This window comes from Vulpes lagopus, chromosome 20, assembly GCF_018345385.1.
Source record: "Vulpes lagopus strain Blue_001 chromosome 20, ASM1834538v1, whole genome shotgun sequence".
Classification (NCBI taxonomy): domain Eukaryota; kingdom Metazoa; phylum Chordata; class Mammalia; order Carnivora; family Canidae; genus Vulpes; species Vulpes lagopus.
This window is the reverse complement of record NC_054843.1, coordinates 4158264-4183179: the sequence shown is the minus strand read 5'-3', so window position 1 is coordinate 4183179 and position 24916 is coordinate 4158264. Positions and strand designations below refer to the sequence as shown.

Here is a 24916-nt window from a genome sequence, read left to right as displayed (position 1 = left end):
GGAGATTTTGCCTTTGCTTTTTGTTATCTCTGCGTTCTGAGAATTCAGTAGTATTCTCACGAGACTGTAGATATATTTTGGTTGACTTTGACATGTTCACATTTTTGGTTTTTAAAAATCTGCTTTCCCTGCTGTTTTCCTGATTTTTTTTTTTAAAGATTTTATTTATCTATTCATGAGAGACACACAGAGAGAGGCAGAGACACAGGCAGAGGGAGAAGCAGGCTCCCTGCAGGGAGTCCAATGCGGGACTGAATCCTGGGACCCCGGGGTCATGACCTGAGCCAAAGGCAGATGCTCCACCACTGAGCTCAGCACCCAGGCATCCCTGTTTTCCTGATTTCTTACTCAAACTTTACCATTTCGTCTTCTTTCCATTGCCTCTTTGGAAAAGGCTTTGTTGGGCAGTTGTGAACCATCACGTGCCAATAACCTCACAAGCTCCGTGTGCCACTGACACAGCCCTCGGGGTCAGTGCTGGGTTGGGGGGGGGGGGTCATCTCCTAACACTGCAGCTCTGCCTGCCTGCCATCCATCCCTCACATTTAGGGGCAATCGTCAGGGCCCCTTCCCTCCAAAGTCTGAGGATGAGGCCCCTGCCTAGGACCTTTTTGGCATCAGCAGCCCTAGATTGGCATATGCTCACTAGTGCAGAAGGGAGCTGTGTCAAAGGCAATTATCTTAAATTTCATCTGTCTCCGTTCTTTCCCCAAAACACATGGGCTGAATCTTTTCTGGCCTGTTTACAAAAGCAGCCCCCAACCCCAGCCCACAGGCAAATTCTGGTTTTCTTTTCCACATAACCCTAAAAATGTAAATAATTTCAGTCTACCACTGGTTGGTCTATTTGTGCTATTTTAGTTTAAGGCAGACAGTTTATTCTGAGATCCAGCAATACTTCAGCTTTCCCAGCGTGTTACAGCATTGACAGTCTGGAACTTTTATTGGCAGTCAGCTGGGACGCACATACAAAGAGTAAAAGATACAAATTCAGTCTGCATATTTTTGCATTGGTATCATCAGTTACATGCTATGTGATAATTGACTGGGTTTTATTATAGAATTAGTTCCTTCTGAGGTAGGGGTGTGTTGTGTGTGTCTGTGGATCCATGTACATTCCTAGCGTTTGCTTGCAGAGAGGTAGGGGAGGGTGCTGTCCCAGCCCCCAATGTATCCCCGGCCTTTGCCTCATTCACGTTGATCATGTGAAGTTGCATGTTTCATTTGATGCTGATCAAGCTTAGGGCCGCTTATTCGTGTCACAGGCACCCTTCGAGGCCCTCCTGTGTGCCCACCATACCCCCGAAGCCTAGACACCAGGAGCAGAGCGAAGCATAGAATGAAGGGTTCCTTGCCTCGGAGGAGGGCTTGCAGACAGACGAACCACTCAGGCAGGGTTCTGACTGTGGGCTCGGTTCCCTGGACCCAGCCGCTGGCCCGTGTCCAGCCATTGACGACACCAGGGGCTGCCACAGCTCTGTCCTTGCTCACCCCCTGCCTGTCAGCCCCTGTCTTTCACATTGTCCGTATGCTGGCAAGGGCAGTGAAGCTCATCTTCCTCGGGTGTCAGTTTGATCGTAGGCGCTCTCTCCAGTCCTACTTCTGGTTTCCTTTCCTGCTTGGGATGTTAAATAGTGCTCCTGTGTTTCCCACTCCTGGTGGCCGGTGCTCCATCTCGTCTGTGCTTTCCCTCCTGGCTGGCACCCCTTCCCTGTTGCCCCGCTGCAGCCCCTAAAAATCCCCACCCCTCGTGGTCCCTCAGGCCCCAGAGCCCCGGGTTCCCAAGCTTGTCCTCCAAAATCTTTCTTTGTGCTTTTACCACTTGAGGGCTGGTCAGTGCTCACAAGAAAGTCCTTTTTTCCTACTCATTTTGCCCTTTATTGCCTTTTTTTTTTTTCAGATGTTTGGTATTTTGCCTTACTAAGCCACTCTATTCTCTTGGTTGCCTGCATTTGAATACTTTGCTGTTAAAAAAATAAAGGGATTGTTCTTACTGGTGTGACTTCGGTTTGCTCCCTAGTTGTTTAAAGTTTTGACCCCCACCCCCCCAGGACCTCACGGGCCAGGTGTCGTGTTTATGGAGCATGCACAGCCCGTGCAAGAAATGGTCTCCATCCCTGTCGGCGCTTCCTACGTGGGGATGCTGTGTCTTCTCTTTGACACAGCTCTTCTTTCTCTGACTGAGGAAATAAATCATCCTGCTTCCTCCCTGCTGCCTACTCTTAAGCTCTCTCTGGCAGAGGATGACAAAGACGGCATCCTGGGGCCAGTTAGGAGCCATTGCAGTCTCTCAGAGAGAAGGGGATGCTAATGGTCCAGACTGGGGCTGTAGCCATGGGGATGGGAGCAGTGATTGGACTCAGATTCCATTTCAAAGGAAGGCCTGCAGCCTCTGGTTATGGTTTCCCTGTAGGGAATGAGATACTGGCCTGGTGCTGTAGGGCCTGAGTAAGTGGGTGAATCACAGATTTATTGAAACGGAAGACCTTGAAAAATAGCAGATCTCCCAGATCTGTCCGGAGTTCAGTTTTTCTAATATTGCATTTGAGATGCCAGTTGAGTGGCGAGTAGGGCAGGTGGGCGTAAAAGTGTGGCCATGGTGGCAAAGGTCTGGCTGGAGGTCAAGATTTGGGCATCAGCATAGAGCCCCAGGGTATCTTTAGGGCCATGGGGCCACAGGTGGGGGATGGCCACCAGGATGCCGGAGTCCTGGGGGTCCTCTGATGTTCAAAGGTGAGGAAGGCAAAGTGAACCCTACACGGGTGCCTGAGAAGGAGCAGCCAGTGTTGGGGGAAAGAAGAAACAACCCCTTCTCAGAGGCCAAGGGAAGGAAGGGTTTGGAGGGGGGAGAATTAGCTGGTCCATGGTACCATAGAAGGGCCCATCAGAGCACTTCCCACTCCACATTTACTTAACCTGCCTCCTCCCTGGATGGGAAGCTTCTAGGGCGCAGGGAATGTGTGTTCCTCAGCCCTGTTGCTGGTACTGAGGGAGGCATGTCTTGGCGATGCCATGTGCTAGATGGATGGACTGATGGATGGACAGCTGTATGGATGCACCTGTGAATATTTACCGGCGGCACACGTGTTTTTTATCCTCTCAGTAATGTCTGTCACCACGCTTGTGATGTCGTCTTCCAGATGACAATGTGATGTCATCCCCTTCCCTCCCTGTGTCCCGCCCCCGCCATGGCACCTGGGCAGGTTTGAACACTCCGCGGCCTTGACAGCTTGGTGATATTGCCCGATTCATGCTTTGTCCTGTTTGTTTGCTCTTTCCTCGTAAACAGCTGTACATCCAGCCCATGATGGGGGCTGGCCTGAATTATGAATGTTACCGATTCGGCATTTCACCTTCCACGAACGCGCTGGTGATCGGTGCTACCGTGATGGAGGGCTTCTACGTGGTCTTCGACAGAGCTCGGAAGAGGGTGGGCTTTGCAGCAAGCCCCTGTGCAGGTAAGCGATGCTTGCACTAGACAGGGAGCCCCAACTACAGTGCATCATGTCCCTTCACTAACTTGGAAGCAACTTTTGATGATGGGTGAGTTGCCTCCGAATTGTTCCCTGCAGGCCCATCATCCGTGGTCAGTCTTATCAGTAAGACACACCACAGGATTGCAGAAAGGAGTACGTGAGGCCACCTGTGTAAAACGTTTAGTTCCGTGCCTGACACCTGGCAAATGTGTGATCAGTGTTAGTATTACAGTTATCTTGCATTGGACTTAAAACAGTATCTCACACCCTAGAATAAAGGTGGGGGGCCTTGGAGAAGAATTACAGTTTTTTGATAGGAAAACCAAAATAAAGATCAGGGATAAGCTGTGTATTGTTTTCCCCTCAAAGAAATCTTGGTTGTTGTGCAATAAGGAATAAATGCTTATCATTGCTATTTCTTGAAATCCTAAAATGATGAGATCAAGAAGCATGTTTTTCTCCTACAACCCCATTGAAAAGCTGGTGTGAGGGTGAGTCAGCAGCATTGTTTTGCGGAGCCCAGCTTGAGGGTTGGGCCCGTGTTCGGGAAACCAGGAGGGAGGGCAGGAAAGCTGATGGGTGGGGAAACCCCCAAACTTGAAAATGTCTATGCATGAACAGTTTGCTGGAATGGAGTGTCCACACAGCTCCCGGGTCAGCGGGAGGGTCGGGTACTTCGGGCAGCAGCCCAGGCTAGCACTGCAAAGGCCAGTCCTGGACGTGGGCATGAGCTGGGGTCACTGGGGACGTGTGGAGGGAGCGCGTGAGTCGGACTTCTCGGTGGGATTTCAGGGGACTGACACATCCTGGCACATGGGATTCAGAGTTGGGGAACATGCCAACGGAGAGAAAAATTAAGCAAATGTGTGGCAGCGAAAAATACAGGCAGCGAGGACGTGGGACAGGAGAAATTTAGAGGCTGTGGGGCGGCACAGAGGATCACCACGTGGTGTGGGGATGGAGGTGCGACTTGGATGAAACGGTCCTTCAGGGACAGGAGTAGTGAGCGACAGGTATGAATGCCAGCTGTGCTGGTCACCTCGACCCCAACCAGGCTTTCACGGGGATCTAGAACCCACGGGGGGCGTCTGGGGAAGAGCCATGGAGATGAGGGTGTGCAGGCAAGACATCAAAGGAGCTCAGCTGATTTATCCCCGAGGGGGACATTTCAGGTCTTACCACCTGACTCAGGTTGGGGGTGGAATGGGAGTCATGGTAAGCGAAGCAGGTCGGGCATGCTTCCTATCCTTGTTTGGACACACCGGCGTTCCTGGAGGATAAAATAACAACTTGGAGCCTGGAAGGAGAGAAATATCGAAGGGAAAATGTAACATCTGGAACATGAGCCCAACTCATGTGCTGTAGAAATGAAACCACTCAACCCCATGTACACATTCGATGGTTGGCAAGTTCTTTTTTTTTTTTTTTTAAGATTTTATTTATTTATTCAGGAGAGACAGAGAGAGAGAGAGGCAGAAACACAGGCAAAGGGAGAAGCAGGCTTCCTGCGGGGTTCAGGATGTGGAATTCGATCCCAGGAACCTTGGATCCCGACCTGGGCCGAAGGCAGCTCAACCGCTGAGCCACCCAGGCGCCCCTGCAACTACTTTAAGTGTTAACGCAGCTCCCTCTGACTTTGTATTGGTGGGGAGGCTTGGAATCCTCGAGGCTTGTCATTTTGGCATCTCTGTTGGGAGGGAATATTTACCTTTTCAGAGTGCATTACCTGTTTTTAGCACATGAGGTATCCCTGGGGAAGACCTTTCTCTGTGCTGGGACCTGGGACTGTACAGTCAGAGACGCTACTCTGTCTCCCAGCTGTATTTTTGCATCTTGTAACCCAGAGAACTAAGCACTAAGGCAATTTCCCCCACAATTTCTGTTCTCTTGTTAAACACTATTAAAGTAGAGGCTACTATGGCAACAGCCGTTATATCGTCCACTTTACTTAATACCGCAGAGCGCGTAATCGCCGTGTCTCCTTAAGTGAATTGCTGTTGGAAGTAGTTTAATATTAAGTGTCTCCAGGCAAAGCAACATTCGCGCCTGCATTTCAACATGAATCCTTTGTTAGGTGTGCTTATGGAAGTTTATTATTATTATTATTTTGCTACTGTTTAAAAAAAGCATATTTAAGATTTTGGTACTTAAACATTTGATTTTTACCAGCAGCGGGAATATACATGGATATGTCTCCTCTTCTGTGCAAACTGTTTAGCCATTAAAGTAATTACTTCCCTCCAAGCTGCAATTAGGAGCCAGACAGTGGTCTATAGCGCTGTAATAAATGGAAGAGGTACACTGCCCTTTTTTTTTTCTCTTTAAAAGTGTCTATTTTTAATTTATCACTTGCTTTAAATAACAAAATGATTTAAGTCCTAGGAAATCTCATGTGCTTTGTGCACACTTATGGAACACCCAGATTTAACAAATGCTAACATGTTGTCATATTTTCTTCAAAAATTTGTCATAGAAACAGAAAAGAAATACAGCTAAAGCCTCACCCCACTACCTTCCCCAGAATGACCCTTCATCCTGAAACTGGTGTAGATTCTTCTCATAATTACTATACACTTAAGATTCCACTGCATGGGGCACCTGGGGGCCTCCATCGGTTAAGCATCTGCCTTCGGCTCAGGTCGTGATCCCGGATCCCGGGATCGAGTCCCGCATCAAGCTCCCTACTCAGTGAGGAGTCTGCTTCTCCCTCTGCTTCTGCTCCTTCCTCTGCTTGTGCATGCTGTCAAATAAATAAAATCATAAATTAAAAAAAAATTCACTACATAGTTGTAAGTGCCTTGGATTAGTTGTCTATTGCTTGGTAACAATTTAGCCCCGGATTTAGCAGCACTGTGTGACCTTGTGCAGGCACTGAGGGTCAGGAATCGAGGGGGCTTAGCTGGTGGTTCAGGTCTAGGGTCTCTCAGCAGGGTGGAGGGGGGTTCTGCTGGAAGCTCACTCATGTGGTAGGTGAGAGGAGCCCTCCATTCCTCGCCATTGGGACCTCACGCCAGGCTTCCCTACACATCCTTAAGATGAGCACCCAGTCACCCCAGAACAAGTGATTCCAGAGAGTGGAAGTGCAACAAAGCACCCGGGACAGAAGCCACAGTCTTTGCTCACCCAATTTTTTAAGTGACATGCTATCACTTGTGCCCTATTTTGTTGGTTGCACAGAACCACCCTGGCACAGTGTAGGAGGGGATTATATAAAAGTGAATACCAGGGAGCTGGGGTCATTGGAGTCACCTTAGAAGCTGTCTACTGGATACCTATAAATAAATGCCATATAACAAAACGTAGATGATTGGTTGTGGGGTTTGGCATTTTTAAAATGTATATGAATGCTCTATAGTACTGTGCCTATCCTTTTTCAGCCTGCCTTATTGCTCAGCATTACACATTTACTACATTTTTTGTGTTGGTGTGAATACTAGGTCACTTGTTTTGACTGCTGTAGTGTCCTCTTGTATGAATATCCCCAGGTCACTTACCATTCCTGCCTTGATTACCGTTTGGATTATTTCTGATACTTGCAATTATAACTTGCAGTGAGCATCTTCCTGCACACTATTAGGATCTTCTGAAGATGGGATTTCTGGATGGTTTGGTATGCCAGCCATCAGTGTTAATGGCTCCTGTCAGAGTTGTCTTCCAAGTAGCTGGACCATCAGATTACATAAGAATGTTCATTTCCTCAAAATATTATATTTGTTTTGTTTTTGTTATTTTGCTAATCTGTATGTATGAAATTGTGTCACAGGGTGATTACTTCTGAACTGATGGGCCTTTTTTTTTTTTTAAGGATTTATTATTTGAGAGAGAGAGTGAGAGAGCTTGCACACTTAGTGGGGAAGGGTAGAGGCAGGGAGAGAATCTCAAGCAGACTCCCCACTGAGTATAAGGCCTTATTGGGGCTCAATCTTAAGACCCTGAGATCATGATCTGAGCCAAAACCAAGAGTCAGGGAAGCCTGGGTGGCTCAGTGATTAAGCATCTGCCTTTGGTCCAGGGTGTGATCCTGGAGGCGCAAGATTGAGTCCCACATCGGGCTCCCTGCATGGAGCCTGTTTCTCCCTCTGCCTGTGTCTCTGCCTCTCTCTCTCTCTCTCTCTCTCTCTCTCTCTCTCATGAATAAATAAAATCTTAAAACAAACCCAAGAGTCAGATGCTCAACCTACTGAGCCACCCTAACACCCTGAGATGATGCGGTTTTTATAAGTTTATGGGGTGTTTGAGCTCTTTCTCTAATGGTGAATTTTTCTGCTAATAGCTTATGTACATTTTTCTACCAGTCTTTTTTATTAATGTCTATACATTCTTCTTATTTGATCCATTAGGTATGGGGGGCTTATGTGTGGTGAGTATCTGCTTATCTCTCTGGATTTCTCCTACCTGTTTTTGTTGTCTTTCATTTATATATATATATATATTTTTTAATTTAGTGAGATAAAATATACTGATCTCTTCCTTATGGCTTTTACTCTGTACCTTACTTAAGATTTTTTTTTTCAATCTAAGAAAATAGAGATTTTTTTCCCTAAAGATACACTGTACTTTTTTCCATATTCTCATAGAATATGAATGGGAATCTAATTTTTTATAAGAATTCAATTTTCTCAGTATTATTTATTGAAGATATTTTCCTCTCTAATATTTTCAGTATTATAAAAATTTTAATATACAGGAAAGACTAAAAATAATACAATGATGTCTTACTATCCACCATCTAGATTTGATAATTTTTGCATTTTGCCATATATGTCAGTATACGTGTATATGTAGTTTTTGTTGGAACCATTTGCAAATAGGTTGCAGATATCACGACATTCTACCCCTAAATATTTCACTCTATAACATTTCATTTATAAATACATCTTAAAAATATGGACAGTCTCATACATAACCATAATACCATTATGACATCTAAAAAATCAAAAATATTTACATTGTATTATGTATTATCTAGGTCATATTCAGATTTCCTCAGGTACCCCCAAAAATGGTTTCCTTAGCTGTGTTTTTGTTTTTGGTATTTTTGAAGGCCAGTTTTGTAGAATATATCATTCGGATTTGTTGGGATTTCTTGTAATAGTATCATTTAACATGTTCAACATGTTCATTTAACCTTACATTTCTGTAAACTTGTTTTGTTTTTTTAATATTTATTTACTTGAGAGACAGCAAGAGCTATAGAGAGCACAGAGGGAGAGGGAGAAACAGGCACCCCACTGAGCAGGAAGCCCGATGTGGGACTCGATGTGGGACTCAACGTGGGACTCGACCCTAGGACCCTGGGACCATGACCTGAGCCAAAGGCAGATGCTTAACTGTCTGAACCACCCAGGTGGCCTGCATTTCTGTAAACTTGAACTTAGGTCTGGAGGCTTGGTTAGATTCAGGTTAAATTAATTTTGCAAGATATCTACAAAATTTTAATAACATCTTTGTTATATACCAAGACCCAGTATATACCTGGATCTGTTCTTTCTGAGCATTCTCTTCTACCCTACTGGTATAGTTGCTGTTCCTGTGCTATAATATATGGCTTAATTTCTGTAGTTATAAGACTTAATTTTCAGCAGGGGCTCAACTCTTCTTTAAATGCCCTAGGCTACTTTTGTCCTTTTTTTTCTTAAAGATTTTATTCATGAGAGACACACAGAGAGAGGCAGAGACACAGACAGAGGGAAAAGCAGGCTCCATTCAGGGAGCCTGATGTGGGACTCAATCCCAGGACTCCAGGAACACCCCCTGAGCTGAAGAAGGCAGATGCTTAACCACTGAGCCACCGAGGAATCCCTTGTCTTTTGTTTCAACTTGTCAGGATCTCTGAAGAACCCTATTGGGATTTTTATTAGAACCACATTGGATTTAGAGATTAATTTGAGAAGAAATCAAGTCTTTGTTATACAAGTCTTTTCCCTATAAATGTGCTAATTCTCATTTGTTTAGGTCTTTTTTTATGTCCTACAGCAGTTTTGTAGTTTTCTCTAAGAAAGTCTTACACACATAAATTTATTGGTAGATACCTGTTAGCTCTTATTGTTACTATAAATGATATTTTAAATTGCATTTTGGTTGTTTAGTATATAGGCTTACAGGGTTTTTTGTATGTTAATCTTCTATCCAGTCACCTTGCTGGATATTCTGTTTAAAAAAAAAAAAACAGTTGTTAGAGTTGCTTGGATTCTTCTATGAAAGCAGTCATATAGTCTCATGTACAGAGTAGGTTTGTGGAATTTCCTTCTAATCCTCAATTAAGGGATTCTCAGTTTGCTGAAATTGTTTAGTATGAATGGAAAAACTGACATTTTTACTAATGTTAAACATATTCCTACTCTGTGACTCAGCAACTTCACTCTTAGGTATATGCAGTGGGGAAATGAATGTGTGTCCACCCAAAGACTTGACCAGAAGCAACTTTATTCATAAAATGAACTAAAAGTACTACATCATTCAGTTATTACATTGTTACACAAAACCACCATTTTCATCAAACTAAAAATAGCCCAAAGTGTAATGAAGGAGAATGGATAAATTTTGACACAACAATTTTCCTTATGCTGAAAAATATGCTTTAGGATCTCTCTTAAATTTCATTTTGGGGGCAGCCCGGGTGGCTTAGTGGTTTAGTGCCACCTTCAGCCCAGGACCTGGTCCTGGAGACCCGGGATCCAGTCCCACATCAGGCTACCTGTGTAGAGCCTGCTTCTCCCTCTGCCTGTGTCTCTGCCCCCCCACCCCCTCTGTGTCTCTCATGAATAAATAAAATCTTTGAAAAAAAATTTCATTTGCCCTGATTCTTAAATCATGGTTTAGCCATAGCATTCTAGATTGCCCATTTTCCCTTAGTGTTTTGAAGATGCTATTTTAGTGTTTTCTGTCCAACATTATTGCTGGTGAAAAAAAACCCAGTTTCAGGTGTTGTACCTTTAAGGGTAATCTGTTTGTTTTCTCTGGTTCCTGTTCAGACTTAAGTTAAATTTTTCATCTTCTAAAGTTTCACCATGATGTATCTAGACCTAGATTGTTTTTCATCTTGCTCAGGACTCTCTGAGTCTGATAATTCATGTTTTTTTTTTAATCATCAAGCCCAGAGAATTCTAAGCTGTTACCTCCACCACTCTTGCCTCATGCTCATCTTTACTAGTTTCTCTTGGACTGCTGAGATAAATTTTGAGATTTCTCATTATTTCCTTTACATCCCATAACCTTTTATTCATAGTTTCCTTTCTTTATCTTTGCTGCTTTCTGTGTAGTTTCTACAGACACATCCTAGGTTGTCCTAGTTCTCTCAGGGTTTTTTTTTTTTTTTAAGATTTTATTTCTTCATGAGAGAGAGAAAGAGAAGAGCGCATGTGTGAGAGAGAGGCAGAGGGGCAGGGAGAAGGAGAGAGAATCTCAGGCAGACTTCATGCTGGGGCTCCATCCCACAACCACGAGATCACAGCCTGAGATGAAACCAAGAGTCCAATCCGATGCCTTACCTCAACCAACCACCTGTGGCACCCGGGTGCCCCAACCTATTCAGTGAGCTTTAAATTATATTGGCTGTATTTTTCATTTCTAGAAATCCCACTTTGTACTTTTTCAAATATACTAGTGTACTTTTCTGTAGTGTTCTGTAATAATTTTGTTGTGGCTTGTATTTACTTTGTCTCCATTATTTTATTTGATCTTTGAAAATGGCCAGATAATGTTCCAGTGACACAAGGCACACCCTCAGAGGCAATCATGTATATTGTATACATGTATATATACACAGTGTTCCCACATTATTTTTTGAGCCTTATAATCCTCTGTTATGTGGATGTTCTCTGATTTATTTAACAATTCCTTAATGATATATTTAAGTTGTTTCTAGTCTCCTGTTATTATTAACAGTAATACCATGTTTCACTCACACATGTGAAAGTATATCTCTAGGTTAGATTATTGGAAGTAGAATTGCCAGGCTAAAGGGTATAAGCATTTGTAATCTTGATAAATATTGTCACATTGCTTTCCAGAGAGGTTGTACTCTTTTATACCTGGTTGTACCAGTTTTCTAAGAATGTTATATAATGGCCTGAGTTCCCAGTCAGCATCACCAACAGGGTAGTGTCACATTTTCAGGAATTTTGCCAATCTGATAGGTAGAAACGATTATCTCGGTATAGTTTTAATTTAATTACTTTATTACATGTGTGGTTGTATCTGTGTCTAAGGGCATTTGTTTTTCTTTTCTATGAACTATGTGCTCATATCTTTTCCCTATTCTATTGGGTTTTTAGTTTTTTATATTGATTTGTAGAAGCTCTGTGTAATGGAGTAATTAACCATTTGGAGAAAAACCCTATAATCATGTTTTAGTTCTACATTATTTAAAAATTTACTTTGCTGTTGAGGAATTTTATTGTAAAAATGGTTTGAGGTATTTAAATATATCAGTCTTTTGTTTTAAGTATATCAATCTTTTAAGTTTTAAGGCTCTTAGGTTTGAAGTCACATTTTAAATGACCTTCTTTATTGAAATTATTTTGTGATTTGAGCAAGTACTTTCATGTTTCATTTACCTTGACATAGTCTGTATGGATAGCCTTTTTGCCCCCAAGTTGACTACCACATTATTCCTGTAATATTTTTCAGATAATCCACATTTTCTTCACTGATCTGAAATTTCATAATTATCATATTCCAAATTCCAGTAAATATTTAAAAGATATATATTTATTTCTGGACTTTCTGTTCTGTTCAGTTGATTTATCTTACAGTGCTAGTTTCTGTTCATTACTCTTTTTTTAAAACATTTTATTTATTTATTTATTTATTTGAGAGAGAGAGAGAACAAACACAAGCATGGGGAGTGGCAGAGGGAGAGGGAGAAGCAGGCTCCAGCTGAGCAGGGAGCCAATGTGGGACTCGATCTTAGGACCCTGCGACATGACCTGAGCCAAAGGCAGTCTCTTAAACCAACTGAGCTACCCAGATGCCTCCCATTATTCTTTTCTATTCAGAACTTCCCTGCTGTTCTTAATTGTATTTTCCTTTATGAACTTTAAATCAACCTGTTAAAAAAAAATCTTGTTAGTATTTTCATGAGGTTTTAATCACTGTAAACACAGCTATAGTATAATCTCAAGCATATTCTGTGTCCCTATCATTTGTGGAGAGCTAATCTCTTTGTTTTTGTGTCTGCTTACGGTTCTCTCCTGGTGGAGTTTCTTCTCACTTGGTTTGCAAGTTTTTGTTGTGAGCTTATCTTTAGTGGGCATGCTTTTTTTTTTTTTTTTTTTTTTGAATTTTTTTTTTCTGCCTTTGGAGAGAGTTCGGTGCACCTTGGGTTGTAAAAATGTTGCTATTAAAGCAACTCTGCATTTGTTTCTGCTGAGTGTGAGGCATCGAGAACTTTTAGGATTTCTACCCCAAGCTGTGTAAATGTAGATGCCCTCCATGCATGTCGCTGTGGTTGGGAGACTCTCTTTCTCATGGGAGATTGTTTCTTGCCCTCCTTGCCCTCTGCCCCTCTGGCCTCAGGCAGAGTCAGATTTCTGTGTTGGCAGAGTTTTCCCAGCTCCCTCCACCAGTGAACCAGTCTCTGTCACCCATCCATGTGGTGCTGGGGTCAAATCTGCCTCCCTCCCTCCCCCTGTCCCTGGGCATTGGATCTCCAGTTCTAGGGCCTATTTCTAGGCTCATCTACATATTTAAAAATACAAGTTTATCATCTTTTCTATGTGTTATAGTAGGAGGAAGTTCTACCTTGGTGCCAGCTAGCACTTGGCGGAGCCCAAATCTTTGGGAGCTTCCCTTTTCTCTTGATGCCTTTTATTTGGTTTTCGTAATAATTGGTGTTTGTCAGACAACACTTCGCGATAGGATTAGGCTTTTCTATAAGGGTTGGGGCAGGGTGGGAAGGAGAGCAGTGAGTGGGATCTCTTTGAAGACTTTTCCTGGGGAGCTTTTTAAAATACATTATGGCCCACACCCTCCCCTCCTTTTTCAGCCAGGGTGTATCAGAATGGTGGTGGGTGGGAGGGTGATGGTTATTTTGGAAAAAGATCCACAGATGCTTCTCTTATGCTGCCCTGCCTCTCCTCGCCTCACCCCCCCCCAACCCCTACGAAGCGTCACTATTCTAGTCTCAGAGCCACATAAATAAGGCGGTGGTCACCATGTGCCATGGAGCTGGCCGACCTGGGGCGTCCGCAGATAGAGAGCCTCCCATGCCAGGGGCAGATGTTAGAGGCTGCAGCACTTTCAGCTGCCTCTGTGCTGCCCGGGCCAAGTATCCTATAACTAGGAAGATAATAGAGTGTTAAGAGTGACAGCTCTCTCTTAATGTATCCAAAGCTTCTGAAATACCACCCATCTCTTTTTATAGATTGAGACATTTAGCACCCAAGAGCCGTATAGATTTCAGCTTTTACAACTTGAGACTCATCATAGATTGTGGCAGTCATTTCACTGCGAATTTTCCTTGCTGCAGGTTGAAAGTGGATCATCTGGTACATATTCATGTTTAAAAATAGAAAACTTAGCTGTTAAGAGCAGAGTTGCAGAGATAGGCCTCCTCCACCTACTTAGAATACAATGAAAAGATGCCAACGCCAGGGGCCCCAAAGATAGGGTTTAGGTAGCCCTCATTCCTCATTTTATAGAAAAGAACCGTGAGAACTGGGGGTGCTGAGTGGTTCTCATGTGGTTGCACAACAAAATGGCCCCGGGCCCAGAATGCCTGTCCTGTAAACTCCAGAACATTCTTCCAGGTGAACCCTAGCTACTCAGAAGGCATCTTGGTATCAATTTAGTCCGTGTGGGGAGACCATTCACTTTATTTTCCATACTGTGGCAAAAAAAAAAAAAAAAAAGGACCCGGCCATGATGATTTTTTTATGGTTAGCAGATTAATGTGTCTTCCTCGGGTGCTCATTATCAACTGGGTACTGATCTTCCAGGAGGTAAGACAGAGAAACCATAATTAAAAATCGTAACCCAAGATATCGATGAGAGATTTAAAATAATGATTTATTAACAGGAGACAGGAGATGCTGAAGAAACACCAAGCTTACCCAGGCACAGTGCTGAGTGCCCTGCCGGTTAGCCTGGTGATCCATTGAGCAAGACTGATTCGTGGGTGCCGTTACTTTCCCCATTTTACAGATAGGGAAACCAAGGAGCAGAGAAGTTAAGGATATTGGCCAAGGTGACAACTTCCCTAAGTGGGAACTTGGACTTGAACCCCAGCAGTCTGACCTGTGCCCTTAACCCATGCAGAGGGTGGCCTCATCAATAATTCCAGTATAAAAAATTAAAATCTACTCCAGGATCATAGAATTAGTAGTATAGGTAAACAAGTGCACAGACCAGCCAATGGATGCCATTTCCTGAAGATATTCCAGAAGTAATTTAAAATCAACTCTAATTTAAAAATTTATTTATTTATTTATTTATTTATTTATTTATTTATTTATTTATGTAATATCTGCCCTCAATGTGGCGAACTCAGGACCCTGAGATCAAGAGCCACATGTTCCGCGAGCGTGCGCCCTTCCTTTAATAGGAAGTAGCTGTTGAGAAAATGTGAGGGCACGGTTGTTTTCAGATAAGACATTTTGACTGACAACCTTAAATTGGTGCTATTTTTCAGGAATGTAAACAAATTTTTTTTTGAATATAAAAGTAATAAGTGTACTTTGAAGAAAATTTGACTTTGGCGAGGGTTTTGATGCATTTGTATTGTAGATCTGTTTTTTTTGTTTTTTGTTTTTTGTTTTTTGTTTTTTTTTGTAGATCTGTTTCTGTGAAAACCTGTATATAAACTTGAGTGTTGAACAAACCCCCATGTACCTAGCGGAACTGGGCCTGGGTTCATTTTTCTTCTTCTTCTTTTTTTTTTTTTTCCGTTTTTCTTTTTCAGCCTGAGTGCAAGCCTGTCACGTGTGTTGTTCATTGACATACTTTTTTGACTACCTCATTTTTGGATTTGTTTAAATGGCTTTATTGACATATAGTTGCTATAAAGTGGACAGTTTGTGTTTTGGGGACCGGTTTGCTGAATTTTACATATGTATGTGAATTGGAAAAACTCAGGTCCCCTCCAGTGGTTCTCCATTGCTCTGGGGCTTGCCGCCTCGCTCACAGCGCAGACCACTCTCTGTCACTGACTTCTGACTAAATTCCACTGTGATCAGAGAACATAGCGTGGATTTTAGTTCCTTTAGATTTCTCGATATTTCGGGTTTTTAAAATATTTTATTTATTTATTCACGAGAGACACAGAGAGGAAGGTAGAGACACAGGAAGAGGGAGAAGCAGACTCCCCACTGAGCAGGGAGCCCAATGAAGGACTCGATTCCAAGACCCCGATTCCAAGACCCTGGGATCACAACCTGAGCTGAAGGCAGATGCTCCACTGATGAGCGCCGCCCCCCCCCCCCAGGTGCCCCTCACTCCACATTACCTTTGATTAGCATTAGCTTGACGCATCTTTTTCCATCCTGTGACTTTCAATGTAGTTGAGTATCGACATCTAAAATGCGCTCCTTGGGAGCAAATAGTCAGGTCTTGCTTTTTCTCTAATTCGACAATCTCTGCTTTGTCTTTGGGGTGTTTAGACCAGAGATTGGCAGATAACAGCCTGCAGGCCAAATCTGGCCTGTCGTTTTTTTTTTTTTTTTTTATATACAGCCTTTGTAAAAAACGGTTTTACATTTTTAAAGGGGTGTGAAATAAAAAAAGAAATCCGGGAAGAATGTGACAAATCCTCCATGGCCCAAAAAGCCCTAACACATTTACTTTCTGATGCTTTCTGGAACAAGTTTGCGGACCCCCGGTGTAGATTATAACAAGATGATTGATTGATCGGTACTTTTCCTCCTTTCCTGCCTCCTTCTGGGTTGAGCATTTTTATCTCTCTCCCCCTCGGCTGGTGTCCTGGCTCTCACTCTGGACGTGCGATCGTAGCGGTTGCTCTAGGGTCCAAGCGGGCACCGTGGAGACCTGGTCTGCTGCTTCGTACAGTATAAGGACCCAGAGTGTGCTCGCACTTCTCACGTCGCCCCTTGTGATGTTGCTGCGCGCGTTTTACTTATGCGTGTGTTACAAACCACCCACGACACTGGTGTTATTTTTACTTGACGCCAGTTATCTCCTTAAGTATTTAAGATGAAAAGTGAGATGATATAATTGCCTACATAGTTACCGCGTCTGGTGCTCATCGTTCCTTTGTGTACATTCCGGTCTCCAGCTGACATCCTTGACCTTCTGCTTGAAGGCCTTCTGTTAGTGTGATTTCAGTGCACATTGATTGGCGATTTCTTTTTCTCTTTCTTTCTTTCCTTTCTTTCTTTCTTCCTTTCTTTCTTTCTTTCTTTCTTTCTTTTTCAGCTTTACGGAGGTGTAAGTGACACATAAAAGCTAGGAACATTTAAGGTATACAACTTGATGTTTTCCTGTATGTACATGTTGTAAAATGATCACCACCAGCTGCATATCCATCATCTCACGTGGGTACCATTGTCTGTCTTTCTTCCTTTTTTTTCCTCCTTTTTTCTTTTCTTTTTTCTTTCTTTCTTCCTTTCTCTTTCTACTTTCTTCTTTCCCTTCCCCTCTCCTTCCCTCCCCTCCCCTCCTCCCTTCCCCTCTCCTTTCCTCCCCTGTCCCCTCTCTCTCTCTCTCTCTCTCTCTCTCTCCCTCCCTCCCTCCCCACAAGTGAGAACACATAAGATCTACACCCACCATTCCACTCTCTGCTGCTGAGTTGGACTCTTTTAGTTTCCATGTACAGTGAGGTCCTACGGAGTTTCTCTTCCTCTCTCTGGCTCATTTCGCTCGGCATTGTGTCCTCCAGGTGTATCCATGTGGCCACAAATGTGGCAGGATCTCCTCCTTTAAGGCTGGACAAGACTCTAGTGTGTGTGTCTCTTCTCGTGATAAATCCTTTCAGCCTGTGGATGTCTCAGAACATCTTTTATCTTTGCTTTGAAAGATACTTTTGCTTGGTACAGAACTCTGGGTTGGTGAGGTTTTCCCTTCCAGCCCTTAAGGATGTCACCCCCACATTCTTATCACTTGTGTTATTTCTGAGATGAAATTAGTTCTAATTCTTGTACAGAATATTTTGTTTTGCTTGTATTTTCTATGCGTTTAAGATTTTCTCCTTATCACCAGTTTTCAGCGGTTCACTGGCATCATCTACTTCTTGTTTTTTCATGCTTGGGGATCTCTGAGCCTCTTGGAACTGTAGGTTTATGGTTTCCCTCAAGTTTGGAAAGATTTTCGGCATTATTTCTTCAGATATGTTTTCTGCCTCCTGCCCCTCCTATCGGGGTCCTCTGACTACAGGGATGCTGAGCCTCTTCATATGTTCCCACAGTTTACTGCTGTTTTCCCCTTATGTTTTCAGGATTTTGTTCTGTTTCATGGATAGTTCCATTGCTATGTTTTCAAGTTCGCTAGTCTTTTTTTTCCCCCTGCAGATATATATTCTATTAATACCATGCAGTGTACGTCTTGTCTCACATACTGTCAATTTTTATCTCTAGAAATTTGACTTAGGTCTTAATTATAGCTTCTGTGTCTCTACTTAACACATCTGACATTCTTACAGCTCCTGTGTCTCTGATATTCCCTCCAGCGTCCCGAGCCGAATGCAGTTACAATAACCATCTTCATAGCCTGTCTCCTAATACTACCATCTGTGTCATTTCTTGCCATGCTCTGAATGATTGATCCCCCCCCCCGCCTTGTTATGAATTGTATTTTTCTACTTGGCCATGACTTCTGAATTGTGTTTTCCTGCTTCTTTGCATACTTGGAAATTTTGTATTGGATGCCAGACATTGCAAACTTCATCCTGTCAGTTGCTTTGTGATATTACGATTTACAAGAACTATGTATTTGGTATTTGTCTCCATCTCTGGCACAGAGCTCCAGAAGCTCCTGGGATTTCCTAACGAGGGGGAGCGAGAGAGAGAGAGAGAGAGAGAGAGAGAGAGAGAGAAACTGTCTTTTGTGATATTAATAAGGTAACTTAAAAGCATCTCAGGGAAGGGCTGGCCAGACATTAGGATTAGAACTTTGAGCCCCACCCCCTGAGCTCCAGGGAAGGAGAACCATTGGGGGTCCAAGCATTTCCACTGGCCTTTTACTCCATCCATTGTGTCTGTGTCACAAAGCCACCAGAAAAACCCCAAAAGGTGAGGGTTTGGAGCGCTTCAGGGCTAGGGAGCACGACGTGGAGCTGTGAGGAGGGTTGGCACGGAAGCTCCACCCCTGCCCCCAGACCTCGCCCTGGGCATCTCTTCCCTCTCTGGCTGTTGAGTCTGTCCTTCACTACTAACCCAGTAACCTCAAGTGACCTGTTTCTCTGAGTTCTGTGAGCCGCTCTGGCTAATTATTCCGTCCCAAGGTGGGGGTGGGTTGGAGCCTCCAATCTGTAGCCACTGGGTCAGAGGCACAGGTGACACCATGGGCTTTAAACTCTCATCTGAAGTTGGGAGTGGGGCTCATAGGACTGAATCTTTAACGTGTGGGATCTGATGCTGCTTCTGAGTAGGTCTGTCAGGATTGAGTTGAATTCTTGGACACCCTGCTGGTGTGTGGGAATTGCTTATTGGTAATTTGATCCCCAACACATTGAAATTGGGTCCAGGGGGATCCCTGGGTGGCGCAGCGGTTTGGCGCCTGCCTTTGGCCCAGGGCGCGATCCTGGAGACCCGGGATCGAATCCCACGTCGGGCTCCCGGTGCATGGAGCCTGCTTCTCCCTATGCCTGTGTCTCTGCCTCTCTCTCTCTCTCTCTGTGACTATCATAAATAAATAAAAATTAAAAAAAAAAAAAAAGAAAGAAATTGGGTCCAGGGACCCAAAAGAGTGCCGAATCCTTCTGTATTCTTACAAGTCTTCTTGAGATTTGTCCTGGGTCACATTTAAGTTGCTTAGAGTCCTGCCTTCTCTTTTTTTTTTTTTTTTTTTTTTGAGTCCTGCCTTGTCTTGCTTTGAAGCTTCTTTGGATGAGACCAGGGCAGTGTGCAGCACGTGGTTCCTTCCCCCCGCCCCACCACAACCCGGGGATAGAGGACCGACCCCTATGGTTTTTTGTTTTGTTTTGTTTTGTTTTTCCACTCTGGGAAACAGAGTAAATGGGAAGCAGTTGGCAGTAGGTACTGTTCTGAGTCCTACCTGTGGGCTTCAAGCCCTGTTCCTTTTAGTCCTTTCAGCTGGTCCTCTGGCCTTCTGTTCATTTTTGGTCAGCACTCGGCTGAAGGCTTGGGGGGCCCCATGGAGATGTGTGGGATTTCTGTCTGCAGCTGCCTTCTGTCCTTGAACTCCAGCAGAGGCCCTGCCCTTCCCTGCCCCCCAGCCTTACCCCCAGCCCTGCCTGCATCCCCCTCCCAGCACCACAACCCAGAAATGTTCTCAAAGCACCTGTCGGGCTCCCTTCATCTGTCTCCCATCTGTCGGGGGTTCATGCTCTTTGCTCAGTTGGCAATATCTCCAGAGCCTCTGTTTCTTTGTGTGCTTTGCCCAGTATTTTAGTTGTTTCAGGTCTGGGGTAAATCTGGCCCCTCTGACTCCACCTTGTTAGGAAGTAAAACTGGTTTTGGGTGATTTTTTGTCACCTTCTGTTGGGCCAGGCGGCGGCTTTGGTGACTTGGCACTAAGTGTTCTTCACTGGTATTTGTGTGTGTGTGTGTGAGAGAGAGAGAGAGAGAGAGAGAGAAAGCTTCTCCGTTCATAAAGCAAGTCAGTTTTTAAGAAGACAGATGACCTGCTGTGGGAAGACATTTGCTACTTAAGTTTCTACTATGTAAAGGATTCTTACAAACCAGGGGAAAAAAAGATAGAAATTATAATACAAATGCAAATAGCCAAGGAGTGTCTGGTTTTTGTTGTTGTTGTTGTTTTTTATTTTTTATTTATTTATGATAGTCACAGAGAGAGAGAGAGAGAGAGAGAGGCAGAGGGAAAAGCAGGCTCCATGCACCGGGAGCCCGATGTGGGATTTGATCCCAGGTCTCCAGGATCGCGCCCCGGGCCAAAGGCAGGCGCCAAACCGCTGCGCCACCCAGGGATCCCCAGAGTGTCTGTTTTAAATCGGGGCTTCAGCTGTGGGCCCTTGGGCTCTGGGTGAACAGAAGGCCTGCATCCCCGGGGCCCGGGGTCTACACAGGCTCTTGTGCAGCGCTCGACTCTTCCAGCACACGTGGAAGCAGCCGTGAATCCACACAAATGTGAGCAAGAAAATGTTCTAATCAAGACTGGTCTTTCCCTCACTTTAAACCATTCTGTTAAGGCCTTCGTTGTATTGTTATTTTACATTTTCTTTCCTCAGTTAAAAAAAAAAATGGATGTGATTTGGCAGGCCTTCGGGTCTTGAGGCTTTAGTTACAGAGAAACGAAATGCCTAGCAACATTGCTTTTTCATGTCTAAATGTTCATTTCTGCAATTAAACATGGGTGAGGTGGGTAATAGGGCCTTTTTCCTTTTCCAAGTGAAATGTAAAATGCCACATAAATTCTATACTAATGAGAAGGGCAGATAAGCCTGATGGAGAAACGTGAAATCCTGATAATCCCCGAACCTGCTTTAAGAGATCTCTGCGCCTCCCCCGCTGGAAGAGCGTTGCCCAGGGCCCGCTGGCAGCCGTGGCCAGGTGGATTGCAGCTGCGTTCGCCTTTGTTACGGGGAGGCCGCGAATTCCCTGTCACCCTCACGGACGGACCATTCCCGATTCTGGATCCTCCATACGCTGCGGGTGGGACGCGGGACAGGTGTGGGGCAGGGCAGGATCTCCTGGGCTGACTGGGCGGTCTAGAGGCCCCTTCAGAGTGCCAGTCGGGCTGATGATGAGGACAGTCATGGGAGCACATGAGTCAGGTTGACTGCTCTTCCCCGTGCCTCCCAGCTCCCCCTGCACTCCCGACTTACCTCTGCCCCCCTCCCTCCCAGCAGCCCACACCCCTGTCCTCACCAGGCACTGAGCTCTGCACCCTCACCTGTGGGGTGCTTTGCGTTCTCACCTGTGGGGGGCTCTGCGGCCTCACCTGCAGGGGGCTCTGTGCCCTCACCTGTGGGGTGCTCCGTGGCCTCACCTACGGAGGGGGCTCTGCACCCTCACCTGTGGGGCTCTGTGGCCTCACCTGCAGGGGGGCTCTGCGGCCTCATGTGTGGGAGACTCTGGCCTCACCTGCAGGGGGCTCTGCGGCCTCACCTGCAGGGCTCTGTAGCCTCACCTGCGGGGCTCTGCGGCTTCACCTGCAGGGGGCTCTGCGGCCTCACCTGTGGGGGGTTCTGTGCCCTCACCTGCAGAGGGCCCTGTGCCCTCACCTGCGGGGAGGGGGGCCCTGTACCCTCACCTGTGGGGGGCTCCGTGCCCTTACCTGCGGGGGGCTCTGTGCCCTCACCTCTGGGGCTCTGCAGCCTGGGCCTCCCCAGAGCACCTGATGCTTCTGTACCAGCCCTTGTGCCCATTGCCCTCCTACCATGTAGGTTCAACACCTGCAGTTCTTGAAACATGCTGTGCTTGGAGGTGGGGGCTGGCCCATCAGAAGGTGCACTGCCACAGGGTGCAGCCACCCTTGGGACATGCCCAGTGCCTGAGCCACTGGCTCCTGCCCCGTGAGGCCGTGGTTTTGTAAAGCAAGTGTTACCTGTTTTGTCAAAGGGTAAGGACAGCCTGCTCATTTCACAGCTGTGGATTTCAACCCACCCCCACCCCTTTCTGTCTCCTCAGAAATTGCAGGTGCTCCAGTGTCTGAAATTTCTGGGCCTTTCTCAACAGACGACATAGCCAGCAACTGCGTCCCCGCCCTGCCTTTGAATGAGCCCATTTTGTGGATCGTCTCCTATACTCTCATGAGCGTGTGTGGAATCATCCTTCTTATCCTAATCGTCCTGCTGCTACTTCCCTTCCGGTGTCGGCACCTGCCCCGCGATCCCGAGGTTGTCAATGACGAGTCCTCTCTCGTCCGGCATCGCTGGAAGTGAAGAGCGAAGGCTGAACTCTAGCGGCCTCGAACTCTCTGTTACGAGAATGACGTTTCAGGTGGAGCAGGCGGGGCCGTAAGGCAGGGTCGCTTCCTGTGTCCACTAGTCTTAAATCTGTTCTGCTCCTAGATGCCTTCCAGATTCACTGTATTTTGATTCTTGATTTTAAAGCTTCCTTCTTCTCCCTCACTTCCAAGAAAAATTATAATAAAAAACACCTCATTCTAAACCAAAACAGAGTGAATTGGGCTTCAGGCTTTATGTGACTGGTTATGCCAAACTGTCTAGGTGTGCCACCCAAAAAAAAAAAAAGGCAAGCTTTGGCTAGTTCTCCTCTTCCGTCTCTGGAGAGATGAGCGCATATGGTTCATACCTCCTCTTAGCTCATGGGAAGCTCGTATTCATTGCATTTAAGGGTATTTTGCACCAGGCCTCAACCTGGCTTGGCTCAGAGTGTACAGTGTGGTGGCAGGAGAAGCAGCCTGGGGCCTGACGATCTCACCATCCTGCCTGCTTCTGAGGCGGAAACAGAGCCTTGTTCTGGGTCTCTCTGTGCTCTGAGTGGGAGCCCGAATCCTCTTGGAGGGGAACGTCACTCAACAGTCTTCACCAGCCTCTTCGGAAGATGGAAAGCCTTTGCCTGTCATGGTAGAGTGGGAAGGAAACCTACTCTTTTGTACTCGGTGCTTCTGTAGTCTTGGTATAAAATAAAAAGTTACCTCTGTGGAGACTTTGCCGGGGGGGCCCTGTGCCCGGGTGGGGCTGCAGGCAGCCTGGTACCAGCTCTTGCCCTCCTGAAGGAACCCTCCTTCCAACAGGCGAGGGTAACAGGTGCCATTCTGTTGCCAAGCAGGCCATTGTGTCAGATACTCACCGCTCTTACTTAAAATTAACCAAACGTGTTTTGGTAAGAAAAAAGAAATCTTACTTCACTAGCTTAGTTGTTTGTTTTTCCAAATCTCTGTAGGTAGGTTGATTGTTACCCTTGAGGGAAATGGGGAAATGGCTAAACACCCAGCCTTCTGACCAACTCTTGGGGGAAGGAAGACACAAGACACATGGAGGACCTGAAGGAACGTCTTCCACGCTTTCAGACTGTATGTTTGCATTTGCAGAAACCCCAAGACTCCAGCCCAGCTGCCCGAATCCACGTAAACATATCTGTGGAGCTGATGACCCACACGCTCCCTCCCTTTGGCACGTTCAGTTTTTGGCGACGAGGTAGGTATCCAGTGCTCTCCTTTTATGGGGAACCTCCCCCTTACTATCATTTACTTGATGAAGAAATTCATTTCTTCGCCAAAAAAAAAAAAAAAAAAAAAAAAAAAAGCAGAATCCTTAACTTGATGTAGTCAGCCTTCTGTGATCAGTTATAATTAGAAGAAGGGTTCAAAGCCAATATCCCTTCTCTTGTTTGTGTGCCAAGTGTAACATTGGCTTTGCGTTGCTATTGGGATGAGTTGGATATACGATAGAATCCTACTGGAGGGGCTAACGGGAGTATCTCTTCTGGTTGGATTGTCATTTATATACAGGATTGGCTGCTTGTGAGTGTTTCAGCCATTTGCTCCGCTCACTGGACCAGGGCATGTCCATACTGAAGAATATATGACCAAAGAGAGATGGGATCACTTACACATGTCACGGCGTCCTTGCAGACGCTCCAGCAACAGAAGGTTTGAGTTGACTTTTAGAACATGAACCTTCTGGGATCCCTGGGTGGCTCAGTGGTTGAGCGTCTGCCTTCGGCTCAGGGCGTGATCCCGGGGTCCTGGGATCGAGTCCTGCATCAGGTTCCCTGCATGGAGCCTGCTTCTCCCTCTGCCTGGGTCTCTGCCTCTCTCTCTGTGTCTCTCATGAATAAATAAATAAAATCTTAAGAAAAAGAACATGAACCTTCTGCATACTCTTCAAACAACACTTTGGGTATGGTGTGTACGAGGCCTTCTTGACATGGGGTTCTGTTACCAGATGCTCCTTATCATGTCTGCTATCAGCTAGGTGAATGGTAGTAGTTTCAAAATACATTTCAGAGTTAGGAATCTCTGAAAGTCTAATTCTCTAGTTCTGTGGGCTTTTTTTTTTTAATAAATTAATTTTTATTGGTGTTCAATTTACCAACATACAGAATAACACCCAGTGCTCATCCCGTCAAGTGCCCCCCTCAGTGCCCGTCACCCATTCCCCCCCACCCCCCGCCCTCCTCCCCTTCCACCACCCCTAGTTCGTTTCCCAGAGTTAGGAGTCTTTATGTTCTGTCTCCCTTCCTGATATTTCCCACACATTTCTTCTCCCTTCCTTTATATTCCCTTTCACTATTATTCATATTCCCCAAATGAATGAGGACATACACTGTCCTTCTCTGATTGACTTACTTCAGTGGGCTTTTTCATGGGTTCCCCTTTTTTTTTTTTTTAAGATTTTTAATTTATTTACTCATGAGAGACAGAGAGAGCAGCAGAGA

General features: G+C 45.2%; 1 protein-coding gene across 1 annotated transcript in view; it reads left to right on the top strand.

Annotated features, from left to right (window-relative positions):
* BACE2 (beta-secretase 2) overlaps window positions 1-22687 on the top strand; it is an 84696-nt gene extending 62009 nt beyond the window's left edge. Inside the window, exons 8-9 of the mRNA XM_041735123.1 lie at window positions 3290-3458; window positions 22199-22687. Of these exons, the coding sequence (XP_041591057.1) occupies window positions 3290-3458; window positions 22199-22452 (423 nt within the window). The 3' untranslated portion in view covers window positions 22453-22687. The remainder of the gene's footprint in view (window positions 1-3289; window positions 3459-22198) is intronic.
* Window positions 22688-24916: the final 2229 nt, after the last annotated feature.